The sequence below is a fragment of the Microtus oregoni genome, unplaced genomic scaffold (assembly GCF_018167655.1).
Source record: "Microtus oregoni isolate MIOR12 unplaced genomic scaffold, Mior012 000062F_ref0000492, whole genome shotgun sequence".
Taxonomy (NCBI): domain Eukaryota; kingdom Metazoa; phylum Chordata; class Mammalia; order Rodentia; family Cricetidae; genus Microtus; species Microtus oregoni.
Genome location: NW_024543872.1, coordinates 14,619 through 25,691, shown reverse-complemented (window position 1 = coordinate 25,691; position 11,073 = coordinate 14,619). Strand labels below are relative to the sequence as shown.

At 52.5% G+C, this 11,073-nt stretch overlaps 1 protein-coding gene across 1 annotated transcript; it reads right to left on the bottom strand.

The window, feature by feature from the left end:
• Nucleotides 1-7,567: 7,567 nt before the first annotated feature.
• On the bottom strand, nucleotides 7,568-10,769 carry Evx1 (even-skipped homeobox 1). Its single transcript, XM_041640075.1, has 3 exons — nucleotides 10,343-10,769; nucleotides 8,632-8,888; nucleotides 7,568-8,107 (listed from the first exon to the last, which is right to left on the bottom strand). Exons 1-3 carry the CDS (start codon nucleotides 10,767-10,769, stop codon nucleotides 7,568-7,570), a joined length of 1,224 nt encoding a protein of 407 aa, XP_041496009.1.
• Nucleotides 10,770-11,073: the final 304 nt, after the last annotated feature.

Sequence of the window (11,073 nt, the reverse complement as noted above, 5' to 3'; positions counted from 1 at the left end):
CTCTGGCCTTTCCAACCAAAGGTAGACAGACTCGGAAACCATCCTGACTGCTGTCTGGAGGAAACCTCAATGGGATGCTAACTCATCTTCTTTGAGGAGGAAAGCTCGGAGTACCAGCCTAGCAGCTGAGTTCTCTGCTTGGTAAAAAATGAAAAGTGATTTCTCTTGAAATCAGGTAGCGAGTATAATTCCAACTGTTGAACCAACATTTAAATAGAAAACTGGCAACATTTGATGTACATATCCTTTCTTAGCAACTTCCGAGCCCTTGTTCCCCAGGACTCCAGAGAGGACTTCCCCCTCTCTTCTGCAATTCCCCCCACACCTGATCAAGGAGCTACTGTGTGCACTGTCTGTCCTCAGTGACATCCCCGCAGTCTCAAGTCCTTTACATCTTTTTTTTTTATCAGTTACTTTACACCTCACTCATCAGCTTCTCTGTCATGCAAATACGCACCCATTCTATTCTTGCCTTCAAAATTTCTTTCCCTGTCTTCTTTTATGACACATATTTGGGGATAGTGGGGAAAATAGGAATTGTTAGTCGACTCTCCAGTTTAAAAGCACACACATCCCACCATGACTAGCACAGAGTAGGCCCTAAATATTTGCTAAGTGAAAATCCTCCTCGACTGAACTCTCCGAGGTTAAGTAGAGACAGTGCAGAGGAAAGGGAGCGCCACTCTTTAATTCTCCTGGGGAAATGGAGGAAAGAAGATCATCAGCACGAAGCATCTATCTCCTGTCCATTTCATACAAAAGGACAAGCAGACTGGAGAGAATATTGGGATGCTCCTCAAACAGCTCTTAAGGGGCAAGTACCCAGCCGGGAGCCACATTTCCTGTGTCCCAGGAGTGCTAGTCACGTGGTGTACAAACACCCCTTACTTCCAAGTGGAGGAACTGAAAGATGAGAGCCTTGAATTCAGAACCAGGAGCTGCTTTCTGATCCCCAAGCAGATTCCTCCACAAATTGGACAAACACCTCCTACTGTAACAGCCTGATTTGGATTCTCAACTTAGCAGGTCTAGGAGTTGGCCATTCCAAGAGCCCCAGAACTTCCCTTCTCCTCTACCTTAGTGTGGCTCTTTATTCCCACCCTCCTCCAGGCTCCAGCAGGCTAGCTGGCTGTGATGCAGGTCTCTGCTCCGAGGCTCAGCTCCCAGCGCCTTGATGAGGCGTGTTTAATCTTCCACCCGGATTATTTAACCTCCGCATCCTTGTTAACAAACAGCCATTATTAACGAGATGGGAGACCACATGGGGTTGGGCATCTACAGACAATGCAAACTCCCTTGGCTTTTCTGCAAGGAAACTCACAATCCTCGGCGACTTAGCCGCTCTGACGCTCCAGCACAGAAAACTGAGCAGAACACTCGTGTTCTGGACCCTTCCCCATGTACCCCCCCGAGGTTGGAGGAGGCATCCTCAGCAAGACAGAGTTGCCACTCTCCCTTCACTTCCTCCCTTGCTCGTTGCCCTCCCAAGGGGTTCCCACAGCGCGTTATAAATTTTACCTTTTCAGTGTGCAGGAGAGGAGGCTGCGTCCCAGCTCTCGGCCTGCCCGTCCCTGAGGACACCAATTAAAGGCACTAATTGGACAGCAATACATCAAAGTCGCTCCCAGGAGTAGGTCCTCCGGAGCACCAGTAACCCGTTAGTTGGGCTTTTGTTTCAAATAGAGAAATACAGAAGAAGAAGAAAATGAAAAATAAAAAAATAAACCATCCCGAGGCCAGAGCTGGAAGGCAGCACGGATTCCTCCTGTGTTCTCAGGATCCACTTGCTCTCCCTCATCCTCCAGGCTCTGCGAACAGAACGGAACAATCTTCCCTGCTCCTGTGTTCTGAGGCCACCCCAATAACTTCCCCCTAAGAGCGCCGCCTAGAAGTCTCTCTCTCTCTCTTTCTCCCCGGGACAGGCTCTTTTAGCTGGCTGAGATGAGACTTGTGGTTAGAACCCATCTCTCTGCCGGCCTCATGCCTTGCCGGTCTTTCCTAAACAAGCAGCGCCCAGAGTGATGGGCGGGCGAGACGTTCTGAGAAGGCACCTGTCCCCTCAAAGTCGTAACACTCCGTGTGTCCTGGTAGAGGACCTCCTGACAAAGAAAGGAGACGATATGAGCCTGGCCTCTTGGAAAAAGATTATTTCAAGATTTAAAATCAGGATGAGACACTTCAGAGTGGGGAGACCTAGGCGTTGTTCTCGGGTGGGAAGACAGCGGGCTGTACAGAAGGGAGCAAATGGAGGAGCCTAGGGAACCAAGAGCCCTTCAGTTTAGAAGGATGCTAAATTAAGAGGCGATTGAGCCTGCAGAGATCAAAAACTACCAGCAACCTCCACTCTGTGCACAGGACGCCTTCTGCTTCTCCACCACCAAGACCACCTGGTAGAGGTGAACAGAGAAAGGCTGGAGTCCGGCACAAGGGGAACTGAGACCTAAGCACAAACTGGGACCCCTGCGGGGGGACTGTTCCTCAAGATGCGGGTTCCGGAAAACGGCCGGACTGCCTTCTGCACTACTAACGCAAGAGCCTAAAACAAGCAAGCAAGGGCCAGACTGAGGTGATCGCGCAGCGACAGCGACAGCTACAGCGCACGCGCCCTCAATTCCCGGCCTCACCTGGGCCCGGGAGAGGTCAGAATCTGCCTCTCTTCCTGAGCGGCTGTGGCCGCTCCCTTCTCTCCGGCTGCCAGATTGGAATGGCTGCGTTTGATTCCATTTGTTACCAACCCTGGCATTTGTTTTCCATTTTATAAACGTTTCCCTTTAAGTAATTGTCCCTGTTAACGGCGTATACCTTTCAGCAGCCCTCACTGCGCTATAAATAATCTCGATGAAGATGTAAGGATATGACTTTCACAAGATTGGACAATTGATTCAATCTGTGACCCGCGATCGCGAATAATATCGGAAGGCTATTTAAACAGATGAAGGCCTAAATTGTCTTGCTTGTATCTGAATTAATTTCTCGTTCATCATCATTATGAAGTGATTGGTCTATTCAAGCTCTTCAGCCTGCTGGAACGGAGCAGGATTTAAATGAGATTGTAACACAATTTAAATGCTTGCCGACTTTAACGAGGCCAATTGAGCAGCTGCAATAAATACAAATATTTTTCTAAACAGCCTTGTTTTAAATAATTACTTAATGCTTTCATGTTATTTTTAAGTGGCAATCTTTCTCCCTCCTGCTCAGACTATCACAGACTTCTGTGCTGAGAAGGCAATTTTGGAAACGACTTTGTGTTTCTGTTGGTTTTGTAGATAACGTGATGGGTTTTATAGTTAGGATTTGGGGTTGTGTTTTGTTTTTGTTTTTCCCCACTCGGGTCAACATTGCCAGGGTCCCATACACTGAGTAAAGAGTGAGTTTGGCCTTGGTGTTCTCTCTACTGCACTCCAATGTTCCTGTCCCCGCAGAGCCTGGGAGGAGGGGAGCAGGGGAAGAAGTCTGCCGATACCATCTATTCTCTCCCGCAGACTGGCTTTAGCTGGGGACTGCGAATGAATCTGTGCAACCGCACTTACAAATGACACCCTGAAGGGTGGCATTGTTTCCGACTTGTCCTGATGACCGTCATCATCTTGAATAAATCAGAATTCCAGCATCCCCCAAAGGTGTTCCTTAAGAAGTTCAATCTTCCAGCAGTTTGGCTCTAATGCAAGTTTTTCTGGTGTGAGTGGAGACAAGCTGAGGATTTCTTTGTCGGGAGCTGGGCGCACAGAAAGAAAATGCTGCTGCAACTAATAGCAGGGAGTGGAGATGATTAGGGCGCGCGCGCGCGCGCGCGCACACACACACACACACACACACACCTTGCTACACTCTTTTTCTTTTCCATCCCTCACTGTGCAGGGGGAAGATGCTTAGTCCAGGAAGCTCGTCCCACGTGGACCACGCCATCCGTCTGGACATCTTCCACCACTGTCCACTGTGACACCCGTGCTCTCGGGAGGACATATGGCAACGGGTGTTTCCTCGGTTGGAGAATAATAGAAGCAACCGAGCAGGAGAAGCCTGGAGAACAAAGGGATCTTTTAAACTTCCATAAAAGCATTTAGGATGGAGGAGGCATACTGTGGGGTCCCAAGGCTTCCATTCGGGGGCCGGGGCCGTGTCCTTTGGGTGACAGGGTGCATGATGAGCCTCTTTTTCTGGCTGCCTGAGGTGTGGAGGGTTCCACGTCGTCGAGTGGTTCCTTATAGGTTTGGAATCTAGGAAGGTGGATCTGTTATGGTGACTAGAAAAGCCATCAGTAGGACAGACCACGTGATCAAACTGTAAAGCCCCTGCCCGCCCCCCCCCCATCACCAAAAAAATAGTGGTAACAATGGGAAAGCTAAGCAATTCGCTATGTAACTGAGTAATTTAATGCCAGAGTTCGGGAAGTGCTGGCCGGAATCATTTCGTCTTCGAGGCTATGCAGAGCTCATCCGCTTTATCCTGTTGTTTAAAATGAGCATTATCCCAAACATATGCAATGCAATCAGTTTGGTCACACTTACAAGAACACGCTTTAATAAGGCAATCAATCACACACTAACAAGCCAGCGACGGGCACGGGCCTTGCGCACGCACACTTGGGTTGCAGGGTGGTGGTTAGTCTTGCGGGTCTAGGCAAACCCAAGCTGAGCATTGGACCTTGTCTTCAGATCTGCAGGTCCTGCCAGAACTCAGAAGCTGCAGGGGGAAATGAGTTGGAAGTGAAATGCTAAACTTTGTTGAGAATGATCTTGGACTCAGAGCTCCAAAGCCTGGAGGTGGGTGGAGGTGGGATGTGGGTGGAGGTGGGATGCTGATGAGGGTGGGGATGCGTGGGGAAGGATCCAGAAGCTAAAGCTCACGGGTGCACCCTAGCCCCTGTTTGATGCACACAGCTCAGAGGCTCAGGCAAAATGGGACCACACTAGGGTTCAACTAAGACAAGATACTCAGAACTTAAAAAAAAAAAAAAAAAAAAAAAAAAAAAAAAAACAGTCCCACATTAGGCTCCTTGCCTGGTCTGTTCTGCCTCTTATACAGACAGAAATTGAAGCCAGAGATGGACAGTGTCTTCATAGTCAACGCCACTCTCCCAGACAAAGTGGGGCACGGCAAGCCAGATGGCATGGCCTGGTGCAGGCAGCTAAGCTCTTTGAGGAGTGGGGGGCCACAGAGTGAGAAGTGGTGCCTACTGTCAAACCACAAACCCTGGCAAAAGGGAAATTTCATTATGAAGTAATGAGTAATTCCTCCTGGCAAGATGTATTGTTATATCTTCCACTTCAATTTGGAGGAAGAGAGGCTCAATTACCCAGAAAATACAGTCAATTAAAGGCTGCTGATTGGACACGAGGCCGGATCATCGATCTTGTACTTTCCAATATCGCTGCAGACACCTCATTTTCCCTCCCTATTAACTGAAAATACGCCTGGCATTAAGGCAACCCGCAGCCCATTTACCTGTCGCAAGCAATCTCTGCCCAATGCCGAGCAACTGCAAAATTTGCTGGGATTTGGCACTGGGGAACTTCTGGCTTTGGAAGGAACTTTGAGGACCCGGGGTGGGATACAGTTGTTGGGTGGAAGGCTCCATATAGGGGCCACTACATACAAGAGGGCAGAGGGCATTCGTGGTGTCCCCACCCGCCCAGCCGAGACACCAGCAGAGAACCCTTGCTACTATACAGTCTAAAGTTTCTTAGCCTTGATAATGAAGGCTCTGGAGCAGGGATTCTAGAATGAGTGGGTGTTTGGGGTGACTTCCAAGCACTACCTGACCCTCCTGAATCTTACCCTGAAGTCCCAGAATTCCATCCTTCAGGTGGGATATCTAGCATGTGGATGGATGGCACCAAGACTATTCCAACCCTCCTGCAGTGACTTCCTCCTATGGATGAAGGCTTGACCGTACCAGCAAGTGTAGCTCTCTGAAGTAGTCTGGCACGTGTCAGTGCCCACTTATCGCATCTGGGGTTGGGCTGGAAGAAGGTCTCAAGATAGCAAATCTGGGCTCCCCTACTGGAGCAACTGAAGGACCCATCCATTAGAGGGGTGAGCCCTAGGCAGACTCAACACTTTAGGGGAGGTCCCATTTATCTATTGCAAGTCTCAGATAGTCCCAGAACTAACCAAACATACACCCAAGGCAGCTGGAAGACAGCCCTCCATCTTCCAGCAATGTCTGTGTGGAGCCTGCTAAAGTCCAACAGGGACTTAGGAGACCCCTTTTGTGAGCCCATCTTTTTCTATCCATGTCCATGGTAGCTAAATTGGAAATTCAAAAATAGTAAACATGCTCCCTGATTCCAAAAAAAAAAAAAATATGTTTAAATGCTAAAGTAAGAATCGTGTTCAGCTTTTATTGCAATATGGTTAACAAATCATAACAGCAAATTCTTTGGGCTGCAAAGGAAAACCCCAGACCAAACCAAATTCATGCCCTACAGGAAGAACCACTCCCTCCCAGTGGGATGAAGCTTGCATTGGGTGATTAAAGTTGTCCTTTTCCTCAAACGCTGGCTAAAGGATGAGTACAGGAGTCCGCGGCTGGCTCCCTAATAAACCCAGTGAAGGGTAGAGACAGGGTCCTCCAGAGTGCTGAAGGTTTCTAGGGGCAGGTGAAAGCCAAGGCCTTGTCGCAATGTGCAATGTGGGGAGACAATGAGAGGATGTAAGTCTCCGTTCCCTAAGATCTTCCCAGGGTGCCTTGTTAGAACAGCTCAGCTCTGGGCTTGGTGGCCCAGCAGAGTGCCGATCATTATTATACATACATTCAACATTCAACCCTCCTCACACATGACTTGCTAATCGGGGTGTGTGCTGGGTTAAGGGAGAAGAGGTTGGTCTCCTAGGGACCCTGGAGCCCCTGTAGTTTCCCTGCAACCTGAAACAGAAAGGGAGAAGGCTGGAGTGGCAAGTTGAGAGAGTCACAAAGGCAGGAATATGGAAAGAGGTCAGGGGCTGGCAGAGGCTAGATCAGAAAGATGCTGGGCTCCAAGAAGGTGAATCAGCCCCAGGTTCCTTGCCAAGGGGCAAAATTCTCCCAAGCAGTAAATCATCTCTTCCCTAAATGGCTGGTATGTTGCCATCAACAAGCCCCCTGCCACGCTTTGGAAAAGCTCCTGAAGATTAATCTCTACCTGCTCTGCATACACAGCATTTTGTTCCAAGAGACCGCGATTTCCCTTTTCAATGCTTGCCCTTGACAGGAGAGTGGGGGCCCAGGTACAGGGTATGAGGGGCGTGGGGGTGGGTTGTTGCTGCTGAATTTTGTTTGGCTGTTGAACCAAGGCCTCCACCTCTGATAGCGCTGTGGTTTTGGTGGAGAATGGCAAAGACCGGCCTCCCCAGAGGAAGCTCCCACAACCTCTGCTTTCCCACCCCATTCCTGCTCCCAAGTAGATGGCCACTGCCACTTCCGGGCCTCCTGGATCCTCTAGACTGAGTTCTTTGTGGTGCCCTCTCCTTTCTCCCCTCTGCATTTGGGAAGAGGGTTGGCAGGTGGGACGGTGGAGGAGTCCCGAAGGGCCCCCACCCCACCCCCATGGCGTCCTGCAGCCAGCAGCCCGAGGGCGACCCCTTATCTTGTGAGGGGCACCTCCTCTCTCTGGTCCAATGACACGGAGGAGGCCTTGCTGAGCACGGAGGGGGCGAATGTGAGGAAGGAGTCCGAGCGGGAGGTGGAGGCACAAGTGAAGTCCGAGGCTGCAGTGGCCCGAGGTGCCAGCCCATTGGCCGGGCTGCTGTGGCAGGCAAGGCAGGAGCAGGGGCCGCCGGCCGAGGCGCCCAGTCCGTGCGCCGGGCCGGGGTAGAGCGGTGGGTGGCGGAAGGCGCACAGCAGTTCGGGTCGCGGGTAGGGCTGCGACAGCACGCGGAACGTGTCAAGCGGACGCAGCGGGCTGCTGAAGGGCGAAGCGGCAGCCGAGGCCGCGGACGCTGCACCCAAACCCACGGGCGAGTAGTAGGGCAGGGGCAGGTGCGACGGGAAGGGATAGGGCAGGCCGCCCGCGGCCGCCGCGTGGCTCATCATGTACGTGTAGAAGGCGGGGTCGGCCGGGTGCGGCCACGTCATGGCCAGCCGCTGACGCTTGTCCTTCATGCGTCGGTTCTGAAACCACACCTGGGGAGACAAGAGGGGGGTATTGGATGACTGCAAGAGACCCAGACTCAACTCGGGATGAGCACTGGGAAGCAATACCCATAGGGCGGGGAAGAGCCAAAGCCAACTGCGCCTGAACAAGAGCAGGTCACCCACAGCCATTCCAGATTGAAACCGTAGGAAGGAGAATTAGGGACCTGCTCGCCTTCCCCACTGCGAGTGAAGGTGCAAATCGCAGGATCTGCCTTGATTGGTCTGTGAAGGTAAAAGGCATTTCCCCCAGATTTATGTCCCATTTCCTCCCTATCCTTTGAGACACTTCCTCTAAGTCACCTGCCTGGGTAGACTATTTGCCTAGGAAAAGGACAGAGTCACCTCGTGGCTGCAGAGGCTGCCTAGGGACTGTCAAAGGGCAATTCTGCACGGCCCGGATTGGAAAAATCCAGGCCTAGACTCCCCGACTGCAATTCAGGAGATAAGTGATTGCCATTTCCTTCCTACTAACCCTGTTTTATGCCCGCCTCGAGCGTCCTAGACCAGCATACCTTGATGGTAGTTTCAGGAAGGTTTAGGGCTGCTGCCAACTCGCATCTCCTCGGCCTTGATACATAGTTCTCCCTGTAGAACTCTTTCTCCAGCCGTGCAATCTGCTCCCGGGTGAAGGCAGTGCGGTATCGGCGCATCTGGTCACTGGCGCTGCAGGCCAGGGTGCCTTGTGAGCCGCTACTGCCGCTGCCACTGCTGCTTTTGGGGACCTCGCTGCCACTGTTAGGACTGCCGCCAAGTGCATCAGAGCCCGACCCTGCACAGGAGCCCAGAGCACACAGGTGCATACACAGAGACACAACACAAACACAAACAATACTGACTTCAGGCTGAAGGAGAGCCATTTGGAGAACCCTTCAGCTACCTCAAGTCACTGATGGGGGGGGGGACTTGGCAGAAGGTCTTGAATGATTGGAATAGAGGGTTTGGGGCAACTTTAAAGTGGCTGTTTGGAAGACCTGGACCTGAGGCTTGCTGGGTCTAACCGCTTCCAATCTCCTTTCCCCTTCTCTTGCCCCTGGGTACAGCAAAGGGCAAAATCCCTGAGCTCTCTGCTCCGGTTGGCAGGGATGGCCAAGGATGGTGCTGGAACACTATGAACTCTTGAGGTTGGTTAGTAGATTGTGGATTGTTGGGCATGCAGTGAGCGCTCTTGGGTGTGTGCCAGAATTCCTGCACAGGTGTGAGAATGTGTTAGGTTGCATACATTGCAGGAAGGATAGATTTGAGTGCAGCTTGTGAGGACAGGGTACAGTAGAGAACCTAGGTTACGCTGGCGACGTGATGGTCGGAGAAGAAAGTAGGTAGTCAACAAGGCCGTGTTGGCCTAAAAGTAGGTGCAAGCCTTTCCCACCCATTCCCAGGGCTTTGTGGAGGTGTGTCTGCTGATGGGCTCCTGTTCCCAGCTTTTCATTCCTAGTAGATACAGTTGGTGTAGAGAGAGGCTCCCTTCTGAGCTATCCACCCCCACTCCCATTAGCTCCTGGTGAGAAGGTTTTTGTAGTTAAAGTATCAACCCCTTAGACCCACCCCAGAGAAGGGTGGGGCTCTAGCCCCCTGCAGCTGCTTTTCCTTTGGGTGGAGAAGTGAGGCTGAGGGAAAGGGGGAGGGGAGGGCCCAATCCCCGCCTTTTCAAATGCAACCGGAGACCAAAGGCAATTAGACCATTGGGACCATTTCCGACCTGGCGCCGCCAGCCCGGGAAGTGACAAGGTAATTTGGACCTCTGACCGACGTGCAAACTGGTCGGAGGGCTGCAACCCTCTGGAGACCAGAGTCCGCCACGATTTTACGGTCCTTTATATACTCTTGGCTTCCGCGCCTCCATGCGCCTTGCACCCCTCCAGTCACAAACCGCCCAGACTAGCGTTTGATCTTGCCTTACCCGATGCAAGGTGTCTTCCCTGCTCAGCAAAATCATTCCTACAAAAAGCTAGGGGGGGGGGGGGTTGGGTTGCATTTTGGATCCCTCAAGCCCAAGACTTGTGTCAACCACCCTAATATTCCTGAGAGCTGTTACTCTGAGTCCCACCAATACGATAACACAAGAGACACACCAAGGTGCAGAAAGCATAAGAGTTGTTCAGGTGTCGTTTCCCCCCCCCCCAGCCATCCTGCCCCAAGGGAAAGGAGTATCTTCCACCTGCCCTGAGATGAAGTAAAGTGTGGGCGCAGTGCGTGGACCGGGGAGCGGAGGGGCAAGGTGGCTACCTTTGCTGTGCTGGTACTCGGCGTTCCCGTTGGCGCAGTCCGGGGTGCAGCTCACCTCGATTTCTTCATAGAAATCCGATTCGGTGTCTGAGCTACTGGGTTGCCCTTGGCCAGAAAGGCTGTCCGCGGAGGAGACTGGGGGTCCTGGGCCAAGCACGGCGGCTCCGGCAGACCGTGGCTCGGCGGCCAGCCCTGCAGCACCGCCTGCTAGTCCATCGACCGGTTCCTCCTCCGGGCCTCCCCCGCCACGCTCCCGGGCAGACGGAGGGCCGGCTCGCGGGCTCAGGCAACCGTGGGGCACCATCTTCTCTGGCGGTTCAGGCAGTGGGCTGCTCACGGCTTCGGACAAATTAGAGACCCTTTTACCAACCAGAGTGCCAAGCTGACCCCCATCCAGAAACAAAACCATGTCCTTTCGGCTCTCCATCCCCGGGCTCTCCGGAGGGGGGAGGGGGATGGCCCCCAAGTAAGCTCCTAACCCCAGGCTCCCTGGGATCTTGGCTGAGAAAAGGAGTTAAGGAGGCCAGGAGACTAGGCGGGCGCCAAGTAGCCCCAGCGCGGTGTCTTTGGCGACCGCGGAGGTGGCAGTGGGGAGCTAGGGTCACCTTGTGATGCGAGCGCTCCTCTGTGCCGCACCGCCTCTGGGAGGAAGCCCCATTGCCCTCTTCTTTCTAAGCTGTCATCCTCCTGCTGCAATCGTCATTACAGTACCGCTGGTGACGCCACTCGGC